We start from the raw sequence: 25,646 nt of genomic DNA on the forward strand, positions 1-25,646 counted from the left end.
GCGCGATTCGGTCTCAGTGGGTCTGAAAAGTCTTTAAAACCGTATTCGTGAGACGACGTCTCGGTACTCAACCTGTAATGAAATAATTGTTTTCATTAGCGGCGTTTTATCAGGTTGAAATGGATTTTTGAGTAAAAATGATTTCCACCTTATTGGTTCTGTGAACCTTTGGCCATTTGGTATTGAAATGTTAATGTGGTTTATTCGCATTCAGGCTGAGTGCCGCCAGCCAGCAGTCAAGTGCTGTTTCCTGTGGTGGAGGCTGGTTGTGCCTACAGTATTTATCCTCTGTCAAGGAACCTTGCTGTGGTGTTTTAAATGAAATCAAACATCGAATCAGTTCGGGGAATTCCAGAGAATACTGCTTCTAAATGGGCCGGGGAGCAGCTGCGATGTTCTTTAATGAGAAAACGAGAGCACTGACACGGCACGTCGCTGTGGTCACGTAAGGTCCCGCGTTATTTCACCCGGCGGTGAACGTCTCCTTCCAACGCAAGAGCGCTGGAGAGCCTCCAGCAGTTTGGGCCGCGGCGTCCAACTGGACCCGAGACTTTCTCCCTCCTTTCTCCAAACAATCATGGGCTGTTTTTGGAGCCGCGTGTCTGTTTCCTTTCATTACACAACAGCTGCACCGCAGTTCACCGGACCCGCCTTCCGTGTGCAAATAAACAGCCTCTTTGCTGACTTCTCACTGCACACGTGCGTGTTTGCTGAATCCGCCCAGTCTTCCCTTTTATTGCATCCTCTCCCCTCCTTGATCTTCAGTCTCCGCCGTGCTTTTCCCCTCCACTGGTCCTCAGAGTGGCCGGTAGAGCTAATGTGTTTGGCCCTGGGACAGTGGAGGACGAGGACTGTGAGAGAATGAGGAGGTTGGGGGGGGAAAAAAATAAAAAACAATCTCCTGACGCAGCTGAAGATGAAGTAGAGCCAGAGGAGCATAACGGCGAGAAGAGAGCGGAGCTGGAAGAAAGAGGAATGGCGGTGAGATCCTGGGCAGGTGTGATGCCTTTAGCGACGCGATGAACAACGCAAACACGAGCGAGCGGGACTGGACGCGCCTCCCCCCCCCCAGATGTTGTGGTGCCAGCTGTGCCCACGGAGCCAGGGCCACCCCCCCCCCCTCCCCCGCCCCATCCCCCTCCCTGCTCTCCAGCTGTCCCCACGGCGGCGCCGGAGCCGGGCCAACAGAGACGGAAACCACACACGGTTCCCGGAGAGCGGAACAAACCGGGTTTAAAGAGCCGGACCACGTCAGCGGCTCGCTCGCTGTCACGCGGTTTGTGGGCCGGAGAATACGGGTTTATGTGTTTGTGCATTCAAACGCAATTACGGCAAAACGCTATTTGCATGACTCACTGTTTTAGCAGCTGATCTGTTCCAGAGGCTTTAGCGAGCGGAGAGGAAATGTCATTTCTTATGCTGAAATGAAATTAACCACATTTAACGTCTACCTTCCGTTGGTGGTGCAGACCAGCAGCACACAGGTCAGAGATCAGCCCGGCTGCTTTGCCCGCCTTCGCCTTCCCCCGGGCCAGCTACCTGGGCAGGGGTCAGAGGTCAATCCGCTGGAGTTAAAAGCAGCTCTTCTCTCTGAACCTGTTGCACTCGGAGAGACTCCTGCATTTCCTCCCAGAAACGGCCTGCAGGTTTATTATTGTCCCACTGTATTAACTCTATAAAGGGCCTTTTTCATGTTGAATGGCTGAAACATTAATGTAACGCTATTTTGTACGAGTTGTAATATAAAGCCTGCGTCTTTATGTGCAGCCGTCTCCAGATTGAAGCGGGTGAAATGTTTTATTTCGGATAAAGATGGAAGGATATTGCCGTATTGTGTTCGAAAGGGACCGGCGAGCCCCTTTCTGGTTTTCTATTTGTACACCTTTACGGCGCGAAATTGTCATCGGGGTTGCAATTCTTCAGGACTGTTTCAATTTTACCCACCGAGGCAGGTGAACCGCAGGCGGACGGAGTGCGAAATAGGACCACTACAAAAAGAACATTGGCTGTTTTAAAGGGCTTATTTAAAGCATTAGGAGGTCTCACGCCGGGAGAGAGAGAACAGATTTTCAAATGGCAAAGCCGTGCAGTTTGGTGGATTCATTACAGGCGGCACAGCGGGGCGAGCAGGAGAAGCGTGCACGTGTGTGCACGTCACAGAGACGTCCTGGGGGCCTTTATTCTAAAATGGAAAACCTGCCTGGCTCCTTCCGTTGCTGCTGCTGCTGCTGCAGCTCATCACGATGCGTTATGTGCAACGTGACTCGTGGCTTGAAAGGGATTTAATACTTTAAGACTCATTTTTTTTATTGCTCTAATTTAATCAGCTCCCGGCGCCTCCACTGGGGAGCGTTAAGTCGACAGCGGTTCTGCTCGCGCTGCCGGCCTGCAGCGGATAACTTACCCACAAAGTTCCCTTGAGCAAGGCGCTCCCCACCTCCCGGCCCGAGCCCATCGCGGTAAAATCGTGGTGTTCTTGGTGTTGAATGAAGACAACATCCACCTCTCGCACGCCTCATCCGACCAACGAGGCTTCACGCGTTGCTGCTCGGACGCGTTTGAACCCTTTTACGGTCTTTTATTTGGCGCCGTGGCTCAGAAGCACGGCGTTGTTTGTAGCACAGGTCTCTGGGGGTTGTTGCTGCAGGAGGGGTTAAAGGTCAAACACACAGAAACACACCTGGGAGCTGATGTTCCAGTCTCGTGATGTTTGCTGCGGAGAGTCGGTTTCAGGACTGTAAAGAGGACTTGATTCCCCCGATCCACATTTCGCTTGCAGCATTTTACTTCTTTTAATTTAAATATCTCTGCTGTTGATACTCAACTGTTACAGATAATGTTTTTTTTGTGCTTGCTGCCTTCTTGAAGGATGGAAAACAGTTGGGGAGAGAAATACAGAGACGGAGACGCCGGTGCTGTGTTGCTTCATCGGCTTTTTCCTTCTCCCCCGCCAGACTTTGATTTCAGCGTGCCGGGCTCCATGAAGCTTCACAACCTGATCTCCAAGCTGAAGAAGTGGATCAAGATCCTGGAGGCCAAGACCAAGCAGCTGCCCAAGTTCTTCCTCATCGAGGAGAAGTGCCGCTTCCTCAGCAACTTCTCTGCGCAGACGGCCGAGGTGGAGATCCCCGGGGAATTCCTCATGCCCAAACCTACACACTATTACATCAAGATCGCGAGGTGAAGCCCTTTCCGCCACGGACACACGCTGGGATAAAACTGGCATATGGAGCGCATCATTTCCTCTCTGTTCTCCCCTCCAGGTTCATGCCCCGCGTGGAGATCGTTCAGAAGCACAACACGGCCGCGCGGCGCCTCTACATCCGCGGCCACAACGGCAAAATCTACCCGTACCTGGTGATGAACGACGCCTGCCTGACGGAGTCGCGGCGAGAGGAGCGAGTCCTGCAGCTCCTCCGGCTCCTCAACCCGTGTCTGGAGAAGAGGAAGGAGACCACCAAGCGGCACCTCTTCTTCACGGGTACGACCGGCCGTCTGCGTGCGCGGATGGGGGCGGGGGGGACTTTTTGCCTCGGTCAAGAAAATGGGGACGGGTCCTTATTTGAGTTTTTGTCGTTCACCACAGATGTGATGATGCTGCTGTTTCCTCGTCTTCTGTGTCCGTCTCTCTCTCTGTCTCACACACACACCGTAACTTTGCTTTCAAAGGCTGTTTCCTGCCACTCGATTGGTCTGTTTGAGGGTAGATGCGGACGCAGACTTCACCTTCCAGCACATTTCCTCCCAACTGGAATGGCCGCCGTAGCATGTGACTGTTTTGACCGCGTTTCCTGGGCAACGCATGCAACACTCTTCCACCTCCTTTGACCCTGCTGGGCCTTTTTCTCCCACTCTGTGGTTAAAAACGGTGCAGCCAAATGTTTAGCGTCCTCTCCGCTCCCGTCTCTCCAGTGCCCCGGGTGGTGGCGGTGTCGCCTCAGATGCGGCTGGTGGAGGACAACCCCTCGTCGCTGTCGTTGGTGGAGATCTACAAGCAGCGCTGCGCCAAGAAGGGCATCGAACACGACAACCCCATCTCCAGATATTACGACCGTCTGGCCACTGTGCAGGCGAGAGGCACGCAGGCCAGCCACCAGGTAGGGAGGGGGGGGGGGCTCGCAATGCGAGGTGGGGGGGCCGCCGGGACTGAGAATCACCCTCAAAAGAGGCGCTCACGAACAACCGTGGCCCCCATTGGTGCTTTGCATTGATGTGCAGGTATAACGGTTTGTGGAGCATTTCGAACCATTTACCTCCTCGACGGCCGCTGTGATGTAAAGAAGCCGATGTGTTTTATTTAGCTTGAGATGTAGGAGGAGGTGGAATCAGCTGCTCCCCGTCCCCCCCCCCTCATCCTTCACTCCTCCTGTCTGCTACCAGGTCCTGCGGGACATCCTGAAGGAGGTGCAGGGGAACATGGTGCCCCGCAGCATGCTGAAGGAGTGGGCCCTGCACACCTTCCCCAACGCCACCGACTACTGGACCTTCCGGAAGATGTTCACCATCCAGCTGGCCCTGATAGGCCTGGCGGAGTTCATGCTGCACCTGAACAGGCTCAACCCCGAGATGCTGCAGATAGCGCAGGTAGGAGACGCGTGAAGGGCGAGCGTCCTCCGCGTGACAGATGGATGCATTAAGAGACGTCTCCACATCCTTGACACTCACACCAGGCCCGTCAGTCAGCCGCTCTCGGCGCCCGGCCGTGTTTTTGACAGAACGTTACATTCAGTCCCTCTGCAGCTATCAAAGACGTTTCAATTTGAAGAGGCCCTGTTTGCGTGCATGTGTGTGTGTGTGTGTGTGTGTGTGTGTGTGTGTGTGTGTGTGTGTGCGTGCACGCTCGGCGCCGCGGACGGCTTTTTGAAAGTCGTTATTAAAGACGATTTTGTCATTCGGCCGTCCCACCCCTCTGATCCCAATCGGCCTGTGCTGACAGGCGTTCCTCCGGGCCGCTGAGCGCTGGCATTAAGCCCCCCCCCTCTCTGCCTGTTCCACTCGGCGGATCCCATTAGACACGGCCGGATTACGGTACGGAGCGCGAGCGCGCACACACAATCACTACGCGCGGAGTGGAAGGGCGAGTGGAAGGGCAGGACGCGGCGGCCTGCATCCGCGCGGACCTCGCCGCTGTTGGCACAATGATGCTTGGAGGCTTCGGCCACGAATGTCGGCCAGAAATAAAAACGTTCCCCTTCCTTTCTCCTTTTGATGGCGTGATGGATTTAGCATTGTGCCCGTCGCCTCTGCAGCCGCCCGTCCGCAGGCTTATCCGAGCCTCCTGGGGGCTGCTGGTTGTCTCGGCCCGCTGCCTTAAGGCCGGTAGGAGCAGAGGAGTTGGGGGCGGGGGGGGGGGGAGGGATATAACAAGAAGGGAGGCGAAAGGGAGGAGGAGAGGGAGCCGGCGCTGGAATGAAATGTTGTGCTGTAAAGCTGTCAGATGCACTCACCTTTTCATACGAGGGAGCTTATCGTCCTCAGGACGGCTGCTGGTGTCGCCGCCCTCTCGCACATAAACGCAGGCTTACAGATAAAAACCGGGCTGTATATATTTAAGTCAGCGGGGGTGAATTGAGTGTTATAGATGCTCTGACGCGTTACCGTGTCCGCGGCGGGCGGATCAATAATGGTCTTCGGTCCCGCGCTGCAGCAGATAATCCCAACGGTTTGCTTTAATTGCTTGTGGTCATGAGCAGCGTCCTCCCTCATTCTCACACGCGTCTGTGTTTCAGGACACGGGGAAGCTGAACGTCTCGTACTTCCGCTTCGACATCAACGACGCCTCGGGCGACCTGGACGCCAACCGCCCCGTTCCGTTCCGCCTGACGCCGAACATCTCCGAGTTCCTGACGCCCATCGGCGTCTCGGGCCCGCTGACCGCCTCCATGATCGCCGTCGCCCGATGCTTCGCTCAGCCCAACTTTAAGGTAACTCGCCGCTTCCACCTTTTGTGCGCCGCTGCGGCGAGCTGCCGCCCAGAATGACGATTGTTTTGGAGGATTATGGGAGCAGAAGCACAACTGCTAGAATGTCATTTTAGGTCAGAAGCCGGATGTCACCATTTACCATCAGTGTTGGAATTTCCGTAAACAAGCTGCTCTAAAAAGTGAACGCTGGTTTCATCCAGTCGGCGGCGAAGGAGCTAAAGCTTCATTGAAACTGCGGTTCAGTGCTTGACACCACTTGCACTGTGACAATAGTGCATTTAAATGTTAAAATAAGTACACTCAACTTGACCCAGATGGAAGGAAGCTCAGCCGAGTGTTTTTAAAATGAGGGGTTGGCGTCGGGGAGGATATACTTAACTGTCACCAGGCTGCCGCGGTTTGCGTTCTCCACTTATTGTGTAGCACTTAAACCCAGAAGGGAAGTTCGACTGAAAAACAAAAGCATGCAATGAAACCCGGCGCAGTCGGAGGGTTGCGTAATGAGCCGGTAATGGCGGCCGCGTGGCGTCTGCGAATAAGCCCGGCTGCCACTTAAAGCCTGACTCGTGTGGACGCAGCAGCTGGAGGTGCAGAAGAAACAAAACACCCGGCGATGGGAACCAGTCGAGCTCGAGTGCCCGACGAGGGGTCGGTCCGGGGCGGCGCCGCAAACGCGCCACAACCGCCGCGGCCGTCTGCAACCACGCGGGGGCGTGGCGTGTGTTTGGGGAGCAGCGTGTTCCTTGTAAACGATGATTGCCGTTTGTTCCCCTCCTCCGTCGGCGCGACGAGTCACGTAATCACCCGACCGTCCGGACCTGGACCTTCTCCTTCTCCGCGGCTGACATCTCCGCGTGTCTTTTGACAGGTGGACGGCATCCTGAAGGCGGTCCTGCGCGACGAGATCATCGCGTGGCACAAGAAGACCCAGGAGGACACGTCGATGCCGCTGTCCCCCGCCGGCCAGCCGGAGAACATGGACTCCCAGCAGCTGGTCTCGCTGGTCCAGAAGGCCGTCACGGCCATCATGACCCGCCTCCACAACCTGGCTCAGTTCGAGGGCGGGGAGAGTAAGGTGAACACGCTGGTGGCGGCGGCGAACAGCCTGGACAACCTGTGTCGCATGGACCCGGCCTGGCACCCCTGGCTCTGAGGAGCCCCCCCGAGAGGACGCCGTGGACAAAGAAGCCCCCCCACTGTCACATTGATGGTCTGAAGAGGGCTCGTTACACCTGGACTCATCTCAATCGTTTTTCCTGCTATTTATTTTCATAGCTGCGTGACAGGAGGTGTCCTGTCCCCTCGAGGAGACGTAATGAGACGCTCATTGTCTTTGTTCTATTCGCCTGCATCAAGAACTGTCCCCTAAAACAGCCCTTTGTATTCCAACATTTCTATTAGTATTTAAAGTGAAGCTGCGGAATGAGGAACCCGCTTCCTCAACTCCATGAACTCGTGTCTGATTGTTCCAAAAGCCGTTTTATTTTACATTTATTTTTGTCTCGTTGTAAATTCATGAAGTCAGACTTCAGGCGGATTGACACTGTAAAAAGCGCCACAGCTTTAATTTAAAACGTGTCGTTCCCGAGCTGGTGATTAATGCATAAACTCTTTTTGTGAAGGCGTGATGCCTTTTTGCCTTTTCTTCAGCACACGTATCACCGCCCACATTGTAAATAAGCATTTTGTTTTAATAAAATGCTCTTTTTAATACAAACGCTGATGTCGGCTTTTTTTTTTTTTTTAAGCTCCATATTGGGATCATTTTTCCAGCAATAAAACATCAGCATGAAGTAAAACAACAGCAAACCCACTAATCTGCTTCCGTGTCTGTGTGGATGTTATTGTGCTGTGAAATGACCCCCGGCGCCATGAGGTCATTGACCGGGGGGCGGGAATGACGCCCTGCGGTCAGAAAGGTGTGTGTGTGTGTGTGTGTGTTTTGATTAATGCGCCAGTAGATCTCCGAGTGGGCGCGGCCGCGCTTGACTTATACTCTGTTAGACCGACCCCCCCCACCCACCACCACCCCCCTGCCCTCGTAAACAAAGGTTTTATCTCTGTTGCCCTCTGTGCAAACACACACACACACACACACGACAAAAGTCGTGAGTGAGTGGGTGAGTGACTGGGTGGGTGACTGGGTGGGTGAGTGACTGGGTGAGTGACTGGTTGGGTGAGTGAGTGAGTGACTGGGTGGGTGAGTGGGTGAGTGACTGGGTGGGTGAGTGACTGGGTGAGTGACTGGGTGGGTGAGTGACTGGGTGAGTGACTGGGTGGGTGACTGGGTGAGTAACTGGGTGGGTGAGTGACTGGGTGAGTGAGTGGGTGAGTGAGTGGGTGGGTGAGTGACTGGGTGAGTGGGTGAGTGAGTGGGTGGGTGGGTGAGTGGGTGAACGCCTGAACAGGCTGCGGTGTTTTGAGGTGCTGAAGAACCGGAGCAGGAAACAAACCTGGAACAAACCCACCGACGCCTCCGACCGGAAACGCCGCTTTCTCCGTGAACAGAGACTCGGCCTTTGTCCTTTTGAAGGACGTGTTTGAGGTCGTGGGACCGGCGCCCGTCTCACGCCTCAGGTGTCCTTTTCCGATCTGACAGATTAGCTGAAACACACTCACACAGCGTATGATGTGTCATATCTTGTCTTCTGGGGCCTTTTCTTGGCATCCTGTGACCCCCCCCCCACACACACCTCCACCTCCTCCTTCCTTTTCTCGCTGCTTGATATGAGTGAAGTGGAAGCGAAGGCTTAACCACATCTACGTCCCCCTCCGGTAGCGTGAGAGGAGGCGAGGAGATTGATGTGCTCCGGTGGGGGTGGGGGTTGGGGGGGGCACACCAAAGCAGGAATAGATCCTGGCAGGACCAGATGATGAAATCTTCCCCCTCCAGTGATCCTCACCCCCGCCGAGGGGGGAAGGAGGAGGAAATGGCTCAAGGGAGGAGCAGAGGAGGGGAAGCTCCTTCAAAATGTCTGTCTGGTTTATTCTCGGCTGCAGCGCCGAGTCGGCCTCTCCGATTGGCCGACTCGGCGCTGCAGTGAAAGAATAAAGGTGAAAAGGACCAAAAACCCTCTTCATTATTTATCATTTAAAGCCTGCATCCAATGATGCGTCTTATTGTATCAGTCGTTGTCGGGGGGCTTTGTGTCCTCATGTAAGCAACCCGTATTAATCAAACAGCGGTTGAGTGCATCTGTCAGCGCGTCTCGTGTGGAGCGGCGTCGTTTCGTCCCTTTAGGACGTCTGCTGCCGTTTCCAGTTGAGCTCATCAGTTCGGTGTCTAAAATCTGCCTTTGTGATTTTAATTTCACAATCCGCACACAGAAGTGCAGGAAGCAGCAGTCAACAACTCGCAGGCTGCAAATGGAACCTTTCTGCTTTGTCTTTATCTCACTGCTTTTCATTCATTCAAACTCCGCTTAAGTAGCATTTGATCAGAAGTAGTTTGTTCTAAACAAACAAACATTTCCATTATATTTTAAACTATGAAGCCATGACATCACAAACCAACTTCAGTTATTCTCATTCAACAGCTTCAACTTCAAGCATAAAGGAGTAGTTCAACATTTTGGAAACTACACTAGTCTGCTTTTTTATTATTATTATTATTATTATTATAAGCATAGCGTTAGAAGAGAAGATCATACATTTCCCTTAACAGTAAATAAAAGGACTACATGAATCAAGATTGATTTCACTACTTTAATTGTACTCGGTCACTTTTCATTGTTCTTCATTAAAAGTCAAAGTCTGTTTCCTGCTGAAATCGAGCTTTGTTTTAATCACGCGTGTAGCTCGGTGTTGTTCACACATGATTCCTCGTGTCGAACAGCATTTAGCGCATCAAAGCTCCTCACGGATCGATTGTTGTGCGGTCGGCTCGCTGAGAACCTCTCGGCATCGATTAAGTGCTGCGTCTACCTGGAGGTGCGTGTTCCTGCAGGAGGAGGTCAAGGAGGGTCAGATCCCCGTGATGGACGAACAAGGAGGTCTTCAGGAGTCACGGCTGCACGTTCTGATGGAAACGCTAACATGCTCACAGCGAGGACGCTAACCAGCAGGTATGTTCAGCATGCGCCTCATCCGGTGATGCTCCATCAGCTGGGATCATGAATGACGTCACCGAATGCTCTGCTAGTCTAGACGATCAAACGTAGACCTGACGGGCACGAGACCATTTATCTGTACTGCATTTCCCCAGAAAGCATCAAATAGTCATTTGTGGTTTCACATCCTTTCACTTGACACATCTGGCTCACTGTTCCCCCATTAGCTTTTATAGAATTTAAACTTCACTAATTACTCACAGGTTCACTTTAAAAAGATAAACCTCCAGGTGATAAATTGGAAGAAGTCATACTAAGAAAGTATAAAGTAAGGCAGCAATAATAAGTCAGTGAACCGGTTTTATTTGAAGAGAATCCCCCTGATTGTCTTATTCCCAATCCATTGATCCACAGTTATTCTGTGATGAAGTGTTGGAATAAACTTAATGGTGCGTCAATTTTCCCACAGCCGGTCTTCTCTGCTTCTACCTTTCCCAGAATCCCTTTCAGCGCTGGCGATCGCTGTTGAGAGCAGCAAGAAAAAGTAGGTTACACTTGTTATTCAAAATAACATTCAGCCGAGCGCCGTTCTTCCAACGTTAGTCCTCAAGCAGGCTGCAGCGTATCCTGGAGTCCATATCACTCCTCATTATCACATCGCTCATTATATCACTCCTTATTATGTATCACTCCTTATCACATCACTCATTATATCACTCCTTATTATCACATCACTCATATCACTCCTTATTATATATCACTCCTTATCACATCACTCATTATATCACTCCTTATTATCACATCACTCATCACTCCATATCACCATGTCACTCCTTATTATCACACCCCTCATCATATCACTCTGTAACTCCATATCACTCCTCATTATATCCTCATTATCACATCACTCATTATATCACTCCTTATTATCATATCACTCATATCACTCCATATCACCATGTCACTCCTTATTATCACATCCCTCATCCCTCCGTAACTCCATATCACTCCTCATTATATCACTCCATATCACTCATTATCACATCACTCTTTATTATCATATCACTCCTCATATCACTCCTCATTATCACATCACTCATTATATCACTCCTTATTATGTATCACTCCTTATCACATCACTCATTATATCACTCCTTATATCACATCACTCATATCACTCCTTATTATATATCACTCCTTATCACATCACTCATTATATCACTCCTTATTATCACATCACTCATCACTCCATATCACCATGTCACTCCTTATTATCACACCCCTCATCATATCACTCCGTAACTCCATATCACTCCTCAATATATCCTCATGATCACATCACTCATTATATCACTCCTTATTATCATATCACTCCATATCACCATGTCACTCCTTATTGTCACATCCCTCATTCCTCCGTAACTCCATATCACTCCTCATTATATCACTCCATATCACTCATTATCACATCACTCTTTATTATCATATCACTCCTCATTATATCACTCGTATCACTCTGTATCACCATGTCACTCCTTATTATCACACCCCTCATTATATCACTCCGTAACACATGTCACTCCACATTATAGCACTCCTTATCACCATGTCACTCCTTATTTTCACATCACTCCTTATTACATCACTCCTTATCATACCACTTCTCTGGAAATTACAGTTACACCACTTTAACCTGCCGAGGTTTTCTTGGGGGCTTCTTTCTTAGTAGTTATCTCTAATAATGCTGTTAATTGCCCCCCCATCATGCACATGGCCGGTGTGCATCAGCATTCCCCTCCTTGAGCTCGGCCCTGGCTGACAACCCCACCTCCCCCTCCCTCTCTGCCCCCCCTCACCCCCCACCCCCACCTCCTCAGCAGTCTCCGACTCCTCGGCGCCCAACCGCGTGATTTAATTTGTTTGGTAATATCAGGATTGGCGTGTTCAGCCCAGCTTCACTCCAAAGTGAAATTGGACGAGGGCATTGGAGCCTCACCAGGTACAAGCGCCTCACCTTGACAGCTGCTTGAGTGGGCAGCGGATTGCAGAAGAGGGGGGGGGGGGGGCGGTTACCCCTTTACCACGGGGGAGTTTTGTGTCAGAAGAGAAGCGCAGGAGACAAAGCACCAGGTGCTACCGGGGAAACCGTCCAATCGGCTTCCGGCTTCCTCGCCCTGTTTTCTGTGATTGACTTTGATGTAATTTGTCACATTTATTTTGTCAACTCAGATCTTCAAACTGCTCGTGATGGCAGAGATCCGTCACTCTGCACGGGGACAGATGCTTCTGTACTACGTCCCCAAATCCGTCCACCTCCTTTAGACAAGAATTGTTGGTCCTTTCTTTGCAGTAAGCGAGTGTCGTTTGAAGCCTCATTAATCAATAAGGAAAGTCGCTAATGAGCATTTTATTGACAAATGAAAGAAACGATTGCAGCGGGTTTGTTACTACGTGATACAAGTGCTGTGCAGGAGTCGACATGAGTGACGGCCACCAACCGGACAGACGCATCTCCACTGTGACTCAAACACCAGGAGAACTGCGCTGAGGCAGCGAGGAGCCACGCTAACCACGCTAACCCCGTTAGCGGTCTCTCAGACTCGTCCCCGCGCGGAGGCCTCGTGTGACCCCGATGAGTCGTGGACGCTGATGGAGAGCAGGAAGACAAAGAATCACAGCCAACAGGGTCCAATAAAAAGTCTCACTGCAATTGATCGTTCCGTGAGAAAGTTGAGGCTGCGCACACACACACACACACACACACACACACACACACACACACACACACACACACACACACACACACACACACACACACACACACACAGCTGCCCACACTGAGATGGCCTAGATAGGTAGATGTGGAGACAGGCTGAGGGGGGAGAAGGGATTTGAGGCCGGATTCATTTCCACCTCCAGTGGAGGGAGACCACCTATTCAGCCCGTCTGAGGGGCCACGGAGTCGACAACGGATCAGCCGCCGTCAGCCGCCGTCAGCCGCCGATGGGGAGGAGGCTTCACGAGAGCATTTCACCAACCCACCACTTCACCACAGCGGACGGGATCAACTTCCTCCGGTTTAGTGAGGGAGAGAATGTCGCCCCACCTCATTACCCCCACCTGGATGACACGGCGGGGGATCCTAATTTAAGTCACTCGTTAGCTCCGGACTAATGCGCTCTGACAGCAACAAGGGGGGGGGGGGGGCATAGGGGAAGGCAGAGATCGAAGGAGGGGGGAGAGAGCAAGCAGAGGAGGGGGGGGGGGGGCACAGGGGAAGGCAGAGATCGAAGGAGGGGGGAGGAGGGGGGAGAGAGCAAGCAGAGGGGGGGGGGGGGGGCGACTGTTGCCTGCTTTGATTTGATTTGAGCGTCATCGTCCTAAAGCATCACATTCCTGTTCCGATGCAACGAGCTGATGTTTCTGCTGCTGGACGGCGCCGCGCGACAGGAAGTCAAAACAAAAGCCCGTCTACCAAACACCACCCATCGGCATGCTGGGTAATGGATCGGAGGAAATCATCGAGCATTCGACTTCGGAGAGCGAAGCGTGTTGGATTTACTCCTCCTGGTGGTTCGGAACCACATCTGGAGTGAAAGAGAAGGTGATGCCCTGCGTTACTTTTCCCTCCCCAGGAAACGATGTTCGATCTGAGCACTGATCTCCTTTAACGACTGAAGGTGGATGGATGGAGAGACGCATACCAGGGGAAATGGGGTCTGTACCACATTTAGCGGAAGATGTGGGACCATAATAAGAAGTTCCACTAGTTCCATCCGTTCTATTAAGCGTCAGCAGCGGCCTGCAGCGCCGCCGCCTCACTGTCGCCGCCCGATGCTGCTCTCTGACGACGTGGTCGTTAGCGGCGTCATCCTGCGGCTTAGAAATGCTTCAACGTCAAGTTAAGTCATTAAGTCCAAACTGTCTAAATTTACAGATGGACGTCCGCATTTCTGCACTCGCAACATCTTCTCTATTTATTTATCCAAGCTCAATTTATAAAAGGCCTTAATAAAGTTACCATGGTTACCAGGTATTTCTGATCGCACAAACAGCAAGAACTCCGCCCGAGATGTTTCCCTCAAAGGTCAGCGGAGACTAAACAGCCACGAGTCTAAACACAGAAGCAAGGCAGTCGAAGGTGTTTCATCTACATGTCGTCTGTGGGTTGAATTAGAATGTAAACTACTCCTCAAAACACTGGAACGAAAAGGAAGGTGTGACGTTGGCGTGATGAACCGAGTTGGTCTCTAATGTGCGATATTTCACGCTGGTCTCCCCCCCCCCCGAACGCCGCAGCACGCAGGTGCTCTCACCTGTGAACGAAAGCACATCAGAAGCATCGCAGATTGTAAAACACGAAGGAAGAAATGTTTGTGTTTCTGTTTGCAGATGTTTGCCCTGAATGCAGATGTTGTTGTCTGATGGCGTCAGAGAGGAAACGAGCGCCTCGGCAGACCAGATAAGCCCCGATGTGAGGCATGAATAACTATGCAATTGATATTTCCCCTCGTCCTCACTGCATCGCTGCAGCCCGTTATGCAGCCTCAGCGCTGAGAAACACAGCGACGCAGCGCTGATAATCCCTGATTGAAAACAACACCGGGAAGCCTGGAGCTCAAAGATAGGACTTTTAATTTGGTTTGCTGATGCCTTCTGGAGGATGAGCGAATAGATGGCAGCGTGATCTTAGACGGGCGCAGATGGATTCCTGCTCATTTTCCCCCCCGGTTGACGGCTTGTGCGCCTTGTGGTGCACATTTCACCTGTGATGGGATTTGGAAGCTGGAGTGGTATTTGAACGCATCACCAGGTAAAGAAAGCCAATGGGGAGAAGGAATGTGTTCGTTACAGATGTGCAGGTCCAAGTTGACGATGGAAAGGTGTTCAGCAACCTGTAGCTAAAGGTAGCATTGCTAAAGTACTACTATAGTACTCTAATGCTAACTGTACGTTAGCATTAGCCAATTGAAGCATGGAAACACAAATACACTTTTGTTGCACGTCGCCCCGTCTTGTCTGTGAGTGACTTAAAAAAAAAAAAAGTCCTCAGCTTGGAGGCTCGTGCGCGGCAAAAGAAACTCAACTATCAATTCTGCATTTTCTCCACGACTTTCGGCGTTGGAATGCAGTGAATGCATTCAGACGTTTTGAACCCGTGTCTCATCTGCAGTGGACGGAGCCCCCGGCGTCCTGCTTCGTCCCGGCGGAGAGCGTCTGCAGCTAGCGCGCTGATTGGTTCTGGGCTCCCGCCGGTTCCAGAGGACAGTGTTCCTTCACAGCGGGGCTGTAATTAGCCCGGATTGAAGCCCCGGACCCCCCCGGGCACCGGACCCCCCCCCCCCCTCCGCCCCCTGCACTGTGACAGATGCCGTGAATGATAAACACCGTGCGCTCTGACGTTCGGCCCCCGCGGCCATTTAACCTTTTCGTTCGACCTCTTAAAGTGCGTTTTTTTATTTGAGGTGCTTCTCCCTCCTCGACCTTCGGCTCCCGTGAGCGTGTCGGCTGCTCGATGACACCGAGGCTCGGTGTTGAGCAGCAGGTGTGACGTCACCTGACGTAAAACAGATCAGCCGTGTCCACTCACACTCACACACGCGTGTGATTGTGCGTGATCCCAACCGGTGACGAGCGGGTTGACATCCTGCAGTCATCACCGCTGTGCGCTGCGATGGCGTCCAGGAGGAGAGCTGTATCTTCCAAACAGGCCGGGTGTCGAGGGAAGAAGTGGGCGACCTTCCTGCGACCTTCAGCCCCCCCCCGCTCGGCTCGTGTTGTGTGAGCCGCCGATGGATTCACTGCTCACATTTAGCGGCGCTTGTGCTTCTCCGTGGGTGACCGCCGTCAAATCTTCTCTTTTCATCTTGCTGAATGTCTAATTGGCCGCAGTGAGTCATGCGATTGATCTGGCGCTCATTGCGCCGCAGAAGGAGTTGGTCGATCGGTAAATGGTGCGACAGATGGCGGCGGTGGCGACGCCTCCCTCGTTGCGTGTTTCTTAAGGGTCCTCGTGGGAAACGGGAAATGATCACAACGGGCCTCCGTCGCCGTGGATACCGGTGGCGGAGGGGGGGCCGGGCTGCTGTGCGTCTCACAGTGAGCCATCGTGGACCCTCCCCGTCCCCCCCCCCCCCCCCGACCCAGTGATGCAAAAGCACCTCGTGCACCGTTTCCACTGGATGAACGGCAGTAAAGGTGGAGGTTTTAAATGGCGGTGGAGTTCTATACAAACCGCTCGTCTCGGGGAGAGACGGCGCCTCGGACTTCGTGGTGGAAAAACAAACTGGAGAAGAAGAAGAAGAAGAAGAAATGCGTTGGTTGTGTGAGAAGCTTTAATGTGACAACGTTCCTTGTTGCTTCTTCTACGTTTCCTGATCTTCTGGCGGTTTGTGAAAACGCCACCTGGGCCTTTTCTTTGCTTGATTGGCGGATCCATCGGAGAGAGCGACGTGCTTCACCTCGTTTCTTCTTGATGAAACGTCCTCATCAGTGTGAATAAATGGACACGCCCACAACTGGGAACGTTTGTAAAATCAATGTTTAATTCAGTCTACTGTAAATATTTAGATTTCCCGCGCACACTATAATCTGTTCATCTGCTTGATTGCATCTTTTAAATGTCTGTTTATTGTTTCCTAAACAGCTGATGCGTGTGAGGAACACGGGGATGCTGGATGGTACGTCGTACATTATCACTCCACATGGATGTGCACCCGTTCTCTCTCTGCCGCCGCCGCCGCCGCCGCCTGCTTCCTCCGGCGCTCCGTCCTCTCACGGCTGAAGCTGTGAGCCGCAACAAAAGGTCTCTGTTGGAGAAAAGAAGCGGCGTGCTGCGTCTCCGGGGGGGGGGGGGTGAATGGATGCAGAAGGCCGTCTTCAGTTGGTAAAAGCGGAGAGAAAAGGAAGAGTCTGCTCTTTGACCCGAGGGAGGACGGACGGACACGAGCGCCGCGTGTGTCCTTTGCTTTGAGGAACCTATTCGAATAAATCCCATTATCAATATGCTGAGGCAGTTTTTACATCACAGAGGAAAGAATGAATGACAAAGAGGAGACGGCCGGACGAGGAGAGCGAGCGAGATGTAAAATGCTGTTTAACCGAGATGAGAAACAAAGACGGGGGGGGGGGGTGGGGGGGTAATAGATTCAGCACGCAGCCAAACCAATTTCCACTCTCAACCTCATCCGGACCAGCTGATGATTAAGAACAGCGCCGGGGTCACCTTGCTCCACATCAGAGGCACTTCTGGATTCATGACGCGCTGACAGTCACTCTGAATTATCTGCCGATATATAATTCAGGATGCTCGCGGTTAGTCGGCGCAACTCCCCGGCTCAGCGCTGCAGCCGGAGATCTACGTCAGTGGGTGGAGGTCGCGGCTCAGACGCACACAGGCACACTCTGATCATCAGATGATCATCTGTGCAACACACATCTGCCATCCAGCTTTTGTGACTCATTCTGGTCGCACAGTGTCATTCTCAGCCGTTGGGGAACGTTGGTCTTATCTTTAATATTTTAATTAGCTGAGAACATTCAAATAATCCACCGACTGTTGAAGAAATGAACAGTATAATCAGTGTGGCCTTCTAGCAGCTAACTGTTCTCATGCACGCTCACACACTGGTGCAGGTTATATGTGTGTGTGTGTGTGTGTGTGTCCTGGTGGCCCGTGTGCACGCACACGCCACCTGCACATCTGCTCCATGATTTCCATTAGAAAACAGCACATCCTTCCTGTTGCGGGTCAACGGGGTCACTGGTGAGTTAAAGGACTAATCAGAGGCCTGATTGCTGCCCACCCACCTGTCCCCCGGCCGCGGGGTCAACGCGGCGGTTCACACCGCCGCTGCCGCCGCCGGACGGGCGAGCGCCCGCTGATTGTCTTTCAGAAAGGTGGGCGGAGACGAGGAAACAAGGAACTGCAACTGCAAGAAGGAAGGAAGAAGAACACGCGTTCAGTAGGATAATATCATCAATCAATCAATAACATCACGTTAGAAGTCTTTTGATGTCCGTTTGATTCTTCTTCCCAAACACTTGGGAAGTGTTCATGTCACAAAACGTGACATGAACAGTGAAAAGGACAAAGAAAAAATGTGTAACAAATGTAAAGACTTGTGAAATTCCAGAATATTTTGCACATTTGGAAGTATTTTCTCACGACAGCTTTTTAGCGTAGCTTAGCTTAGCATAAAGATTTAGTGCCTTGAGTTTTGCACATGCTATTTGTCTCTGCACGTGGCCGGTTCCCATCGTTCCGATTATCACAGCCGAGCTTCACCACGAACGTGCGTCTGGAGAAGAAGCGATTGTCAGCGGGTCTCGTATTCGCCGAGCCGCCGTGCTCATTGCGATGCTCGTTGTCTCGTCTGATGATCCTGCGCGAGAGGATCTACGAATGAAACATCAGTCGTTTCCCAGTGAGACTTGGTGCTTTTTAACATCATATCTTGTTCTTTGCTTTGCGACGTGCACATTTAACCGCCTGGTTAAATCGAGCGGAATGTGGCGTTTCGGGCCTCATTAGCCAATCGCTGAGGAGTGTTGTGACGTCATCCACCAGCTTCTCCCAAACGACATCAACAATCAGGCTTTCTTAAAATAAATCCCCGTGATGGAACAGTGAGAGATTTAATTCCTTTTAATAGCGGACAGAGGAGCCGAGCAAATGGGAAATAAATGATGTGAAGAACGACGACTTGTGTAAAACCTACAATTCATTTCGTCATCGTTTGGCCCCTTTTAAACCGTTTTATTCCATCGCGTGCTGCTGCAGTGTTGATGAAATAAAAAGGTCCAACCTGAAGATGATAATGACAATAATGTAATATTGTGAAGAGGTTTGTTGTCCCTCCACGTCGGTACGACTGTTCCACCACTTTTAAATCCTCCTCACGTGCGTTCTCTCCATCGCCAAAACGATACGGGGATTTATTCCAAGTCCTGCTCGGGTCAAGAGCCTCCTTTTGCTCCCGGATGCAGTTTAATAACGTCCATAACGAGGGCTGACAGAGAATTAATATGGATTAAAAAGGGCCCACGGGGGGGCTGCAAACTTGTCTTCATTACCAGGTAAGTGACAGCGCAATCTTTGCTGGGTTGGTCTCGCCGAGAGGCTCCGCCGTCCCGTCAGTTATTTCATTGTTTTTAAGCACAATTAGCTTTTGATTAAGCTTCCTGGGGGGGTAAAATAAAACGCCTCTAACGGGGCATTAGCCTCTGAGCCCTGTGGCTTTATTGTTGTGTATTAGGCCCAATCTGAAGAGTGGTATCTGTTGGGGGGGGGGGGCTCTTTTCGATGTGCACCATATTTCATGGAGGCGCTCCGCTCCGTATTGATCAGCGCTCATAAGTGGCGAGAGATGGAGAGGCCTAAAAGCCTCCTCGCGGCGGGTCACGTGGCCGCCGATCGGCTCCTTTCGCCGCCACGCGTCTCATCGCGTTTAGCGTCGCGTCGCAGTAAATCTTGGCCCCACTTCTCCCCTTTAGGGCGGCAGTGGGAGTGACTTGAGTTCTCCGGCTGGAACGTGTCCGGGTTGCCATGGCGACGAGCAAACCCCCGCATCCCTGTGCGCTCACATGAAGCACGCCGAGCGCTAATTGGTCGTCAAACACACACACACACACACACACACACTGATCTTCACACCTCCGTCATCCTCGTCTCATGTTTGAGGAGGAAATCATTTTGTTCCCGTGGTTTTGAATCCGCACCAATGTGAGAATAATTAAACCGTTTCATTGGGATCTCTCAGATCTTTAGTTTGTGCTTTCATCGTTTCACCGGCCCGCCGCTGTCCCACCTCCCTCCTCCACGCCCCCCAGAGGACAGAGGACATGCTACTGTGTGTGTCTCCACCTGGTCCCGTCCTCTGTCTCTGCTGCTCATGTCCTGTTGTACGTCCGAGCCAGTTAATAGACTGTGACACAGACACTAACTGCAGCTGTAATAGAAGTGTAATGGAATCACCCCCCCCTCGACCCCCCCCACACCGACGTCACAAACAAGTTGTCCATTTTCCAAACTGAAGGTGCAGGCGGATCCGGTGACGTCTGCCTCCGTCCCCCGTGTCCCCACACACTCCACCTCTGTGGCCCCATTTGCAAATCCTCGTATGAAATTACGGCATCGATCGACCAAATTGTCATTTATGGTCGAGCTCTCGAGTTTCAGGAGATAATGGAAGGCTTGTTATCCACCGACCAGGACAGGAAATCGTTGGAAATGGAGATTAGTTGCATCTGCACAATGATGATATCCATGTACCGATGGGGGGGGGAGTCATTCAAGGCTCGTATTTCAAATCCTTTATCTAAATAGTTTACTTTTCCTTTCAGAAGAAAACGGAAAAAAAGCTCCATTCATCATCTCATCGTCGTCTGACAACCTGCACTTTCCTTTTCTTTCCGTGAGGATCCGACTGCTCAGTGGACCCGTTTACGTCCTTCAACACCTTCCTTTGGTTCTCTCCGGAGGTTTCTGAGCGTTCGACGCCACGTGGAGCGTGACGGCTGCTGACCGTGTATCTTATGCACTGACTCATGAGTAAATATCATATAATGGGCGGGAAGTTCGCTCCTCCATCTTTTCCACGGGACCTATAAGGCGACAATATGGACCAACTTATCTTCATGTAGATCGAGCATCAGATTAAACACACTTGTTGTTGTCGTCTTTGCCCTTCGGCAGCAACAGCCGCTGCACGCTGATGCTTCGCCACACTAACTCATCGCGGACGCAGAAACGTCTTCAAACACGCGGCGTGGTCGCCGACAAAAGGCCTTTCGGGACGAGCGAGTGTCCAGCTGACAACAATCCCGCCGTGATGGGCCCCTTCTGCTCGGCGCTCGGCGGAGCTGTTGTGTATTAATCGGACTCACCTGCAGTCTGATCACCTGGTCTGATCAGACCCGGGTGGCTGCAGACGGCCACCTGCTCCCGCCGCCTCCCTCGCTCCGCTGGTTAGCCGGCCGGTCGTCTCCGCTTCCTTCGTGAGTTCTGTGTATTTCTCCTGAGATGAAATGTGAAATAAATAGCTAAAGTTTAGATGCGGATGAGACCAAAGGCGTGAAGAGGAGACGGGTTCAGAGATGAGACACCTTAACATTCTAACTATTGTATAACGTTATGCATGTGCGTATTCAATCATCATACAAACCGAGGCTTCCTTCCTTGTGTGCAGTCTGAAGGTGGAGAGACGTCTGTGAACTGCGTTCCATCATCAGGAGCACGAGCTCACCGCTCTGTGGACCCTGAGATCACGGTGAAGATCCGCTGTGAAGAACATCACTGCGGGTGGAGACATTTTTAATCACACACGTATGACTGTTTGTCGTATTTAGTGTGTCTGCGTCCCAGCAGGTGGGTCTCCTGCAGGAACCTTTGTGACGCCGCGAGAGGCTCCGCCCCCTGCCGTTTACCCGGCCCTCCTCCCGATGAGGCGCGCCGTGTCCGTTTGGGCCCTTTCGACACGTTTCGTGTTTCACCTTTCGAAATCATTTGAGCGCGGAAACATCTGGGCGCCGCTGGATATCAGCGACTTCATATAATCGCTTCACGGCAGCACAAAGAAGGCCGCGACTCGGGGGGGGGCGGAGCCAGACGGCGTCTTCAAGACGCCCAAACAATTTTCAAGACCAGCAACTTTCAAGTCTATAAAAATCGATCTGTTTGTCACGAGAGGAGAACCATTTGGGATCCGTCAAGCGTGAAATCTTTGTGGAATGAGTGTATCAATCAGAAAAACTCAGACTGAGATTGAAAGATGATAGAAGGACGGAGAGCGACGAGTGGAAGAGCCAGAGAGAGAAAGTCATTGTTTCAGCTTCCCTAAACCCTCTCCATGAGCAAGGCACTCCTCCTCCTCCTCGTCCTCCTCCTCCTCCTCCTCCCTCTCAGTGACATCCTGTATCGCCTCCGTCGCGCTGCTGCCGTCGGATAAACGCTTTGTGTTCGTCGGTGCGGCCGTGCAGCATCACAACACATTGTTCATTATCAGCACCACAAAGTCACATTGTGTGTTTGTGTGCGACACACACACACACACACACACACACACACACACGCGCGGAGAGTCGCACGCGTATCGCTGCTTCCAGAGACGAGAAGCGTCCACAGTCGTCTTCGCGTCTCCGGGCAACAAGCCCGTCGGCTGTGATCAGTGATCCAACGTGGTGACAGACGACACGCGTCTGTTAAAAGTAAAAAATCACACAATCACAGGTTCATCTGCTTCACAAGCAACGGCGTCGCCATTCTTCACGCTTCCCCCTTGCGTCATGTTCAAACGGGGAGAAGCAGCCGGGACACGAGTCGTGTTCCCTGGAGGCCTCGACTCTGCCGAAGGATTCGTCACGTCCTGCGAGGAGCAGAGCGGGAAGCAGACGGCGAGCCTCGGACCCCCGACGGGGAACGAGGGGAAACTACGATGACATCATGTGACCTGCAAAGACCCCGAGCCTGATTCCCACTACAGAGATGCTACGTGGCTACAGCCGCTCTGCTTGAAGCTTCTGCTTGCAAAGGTGGATACAAACATCTGACCGTTGTGGAGATACACGGATTCACCGGCAGCTCACCTGCAGTGTGTCACGATGACACACACACACACACACACGCACGCACACGGGGTCGCTGACGGGAAAAGCATGTTCATTTCCAGTTCCTTTGCTCTATTTGTGGGTCCTCGGCTGCAGGGTCTCGGTTACAGCAGAAAAGGTCTCAGGAGTGTCGCAGTAAAGCGACGGCGTCCATTAGCTCTGATTTCAGCTAAAAGCTAAAAGCCCCAAAAACAGTTTGCGCTCCTCCACCAAACCATGAGCTCAAATGGAGCGTGATCTGGTTCCTCCTCGCCCGCCGCCATCAGCTCCTCTTCCTCCTTTGTCATCCGCCTGGGGGGGGGAGGGGTGGGGGGGGCACCTGGGAACCCGTGTGGAGGTATAATTGCTTTCTTGTCTTTTTCGGTTCCCTCCCAAAAGGAGAGGAAGCGTAGCAGCGAGTGACTGAGGTTATCGTCTCCGCACTATCTGCTGAAGAAGCACATTAATGAATAGTGCATTAAAAGTTTGAGTCAAAGGAAGAAAACACACACACACACACACACACACACACTATCCTGCAAACTACTGTCATTTAAAACGGCCACAATGCAATCTGGAAAATGAAAAATAAAAGCCTTCCGGCGATTTTATTTAAACAAGGCAAAGAAAAAGTGGCGTTCACCTGCCTGTTGCAGCCTAATTGATTCATTTCACAGCTCCTTGGTTTTTCCACTGGCTTCCTTTTAGAGAAACACACCATGTGAGCAAACACACAGCGAGTCCAACGCACAGATTTCCATGAGGGAGGGAAGCAAACGGCTCGACTCGTTGTGACCCGGCAGCTAACTGCCCCACGAAGCAGCTCCCTCAGGGGCCCGAGGGTCACCGACTGACCGACACAAGGTGCAGAATCCGCAGCCCCAAATTCACACCTTTTTGAGCCGGTTTGACCAGGGTTGCCGTAGCGACGGCGAGCTGGAGATGGCCGTGAGGCCCCCGTGGAGCGAAGCGAGGACAGAAGCGTCACACGCTGCTGCTCCAACAGAAGAACCCAACGTGACCGTTAACTTCCAACAATCCAAAGCAGCCCCCCCAAAACGCCCCCCCCCCCCCCTCGAGTGGATTCTGCTGGTGAATTGAAGCCGGGGAGGCACACGGGGGGGGGGGGGTTTCCACTCGGACCGGCCCAGGTGAAGGAGAAGAGCCGTCATTACGCTGCTCAGTGGAGCGGCAACATCTGGAGCTGCTCGGGGACATTGGCTGCCTGAGCGGGGAGCCAACCTGCCCCCCCCCCCGTCCTCCGCCTTCTGTCTGTCTGTCTGCATGATTGCATGCGTGCCTCCGTGTGGGTTTACCTGTGTGTGTGTGTGTGTGTGTGTGTGTGTGGTTCTGTTCCCAGCAGCTCCTGCTTTAAACCCACCGAGACCATCACGCGTCCTGTCCAGCCGACGGACGCGTGACCCGGAGACCAGCGGCCGCTCTGCCTCTGTGGGATTAAACAACAGCACTGATGAAATGCCCCGGCCATGTAAAGTAATACAAATTATCATCTGTCACATTAATTTATCTTCAGTATTCAGTGAAATGAGGATTAATGAATTAAACCGTAAACTGTGTCAAATCTATGCATTTAAAGCAAACGACGAATTAGTGTTTTAAACAGAGACGATCAAGGTGCTTTCAGTAAAATAACACAACAGCCTTGTGTTAAAACAGACTTTAGTTCTTGGGGTTAATTCGGGTCCAACGACATCAAACGCACAATAAAGTGTCGCCTGCTGCGTCCGTCTCTGCCTCCGTCTCACGTCACTCAGCTCACTGGGGCCACAATTCCCTCCGACAGGTCTCCAGCCTGTGTGTGTGTGTGTGTGTGTGTGTGTGTGTGTGTGTGTGTGTGTGTGTGTGTGTGTGTGTGTGTGTGTGTGTGTGTGTGTGTGTGTGTGTGTGTGTGTGTGTGTGTGTGTGTGATGCTCACACGCTACAGAGCAGAGATGAATGAGACGGTGTGTGTCCGGTACAGTGACGTTGGACGTGGGGTCGAGGGACACTCTGAGGGGACACGTGTCCCCCGACGTCGCTGAAGAGGTGCAGCTCGATGCCAATAATCAAGAGTGTTAATTCCTCCTCTGGAGGCTGATCAGGTCTTTGTCCTCCAGGTCTTTGTCCTGCGGTGGCGTCTCCTAACAAGGGTCTCCGTACGTATCTACGTGTATAATAATGCATCTACGTCACCGTGGCCACGGACGCTGAGCACATCCTTCATTTCTCTGATCAGCGTTGCATCTGAAATTGTTGACGTATTGTCATGAAAAGATGAAAAGAAAATGTCCCTTTTCAGACAGTAAAAAGAGCAAGCTTTCTTAAACGGAGCCGTCTCTGAACCAGGTGCGTCCTTTCGTCCGGGACGTGCTGCTGCCGTCCCCGACCTGTTAAACGGAGGATGGCACCACTGACACACGAGAAACCCACAGCACCGTAATTGAGACGCACGCCGGGGACATGTCCGGGAGCTGTGGACATCAAGTGTCTGATGAGTTGCCCTCGAGGGGCCCATTTGAAATCAGCGTCCTTTCTCTCGGTCACGGCGACGTGCCGAAGCCGCAGGAAGTGATTCTCTCCATGGTAACCGTGGAGATGGAGAAACATCAAAGGTCGGATTAATTCTCTTCTCGGTTCTGCGTCTCTTTCGGGCTTAAGGTTCTTCTCACCTCGGAAACCCGTCTCCATTTCAACGAATCCCTCTTTCCGCCCCAGAGGGTCTTCTTTCTTCTGCCGTTGTTCTCAAGGAGGAGAGCGAGCAGCTGGCGGCAGGCAGAACCTTTTTGGACCTCTTGACTGAACCGAGGGGGGTCACGTGACCCGGGACTTTGACCTTTCGTCCCCCGGACAAACAAACCACCGCGACATCAAAAGGTTTGGTTCTGCCGCTGAACAGACAAGAGGACCACGGAGGCTTTCAGACGCCCCGTCGCTGTAACGACGGTGACATCTCATGCGCGTTATCGGCGTCTCCACGCGCCTCTCTGCCGAGGAACAGACGCCACAGGTTTGACGCGCCGCCCGTCCGTTTGGATGGAAACATCTGTTGCTGCAGGTCTTGCAATTTGCAAACAGATGTTTGGCAAAT

The 25,646-nt window shown here is 52.2% G+C and overlaps 1 protein-coding gene and 1 long non-coding RNA gene across 3 annotated transcripts in view; one reads left to right on the forward strand and one right to left on the reverse strand.

Moving 5' to 3' along the window:
• trrap (transformation/transcription domain-associated protein) overlaps positions 1-7,641 on the forward strand; it is a 56,933-nt gene extending 49,292 nt beyond the window's left edge. For both annotated transcript variants that reach the window (XM_078102587.1, XM_078102588.1), the window contains 6 exons: positions 2,955-3,180; positions 3,264-3,481; positions 3,913-4,097; positions 4,381-4,584; positions 5,730-5,924; positions 6,793-7,641. In XM_078102587.1, coding sequence (XP_077958713.1) covers positions 2,955-3,180; positions 3,264-3,481; positions 3,913-4,097; positions 4,381-4,584; positions 5,730-5,924; positions 6,793-7,077 — 1,313 coding nt within the window. In that variant the 3' untranslated portion in view covers positions 7,078-7,641. The remainder of the gene's footprint in view (positions 1-2,954; positions 3,181-3,263; positions 3,482-3,912; positions 4,098-4,380; positions 4,585-5,729; positions 5,925-6,792) is intronic.
• A 10,137-nt stretch (positions 7,642-17,778) lies between these two features.
• LOC120818840 (uncharacterized) lies at positions 17,779-22,148 on the reverse strand. Its single transcript, XR_005712188.2, has 3 exons — positions 21,139-22,148; positions 20,861-20,991; positions 17,779-17,904 (listed from the first exon to the last, which is right to left on the reverse strand). It is a non-coding gene; the product is annotated as an uncharacterized LOC120818840 (long non-coding RNA).
• Positions 22,149-25,646: the final 3,498 nt, after the last annotated feature.

The sequence above is a fragment of the Gasterosteus aculeatus genome, chromosome 5 (genome assembly GCF_964276395.1).
Source record: "Gasterosteus aculeatus chromosome 5, fGasAcu3.hap1.1, whole genome shotgun sequence".
NCBI classification, from domain to species: domain Eukaryota; kingdom Metazoa; phylum Chordata; class Actinopteri; order Perciformes; family Gasterosteidae; genus Gasterosteus; species Gasterosteus aculeatus.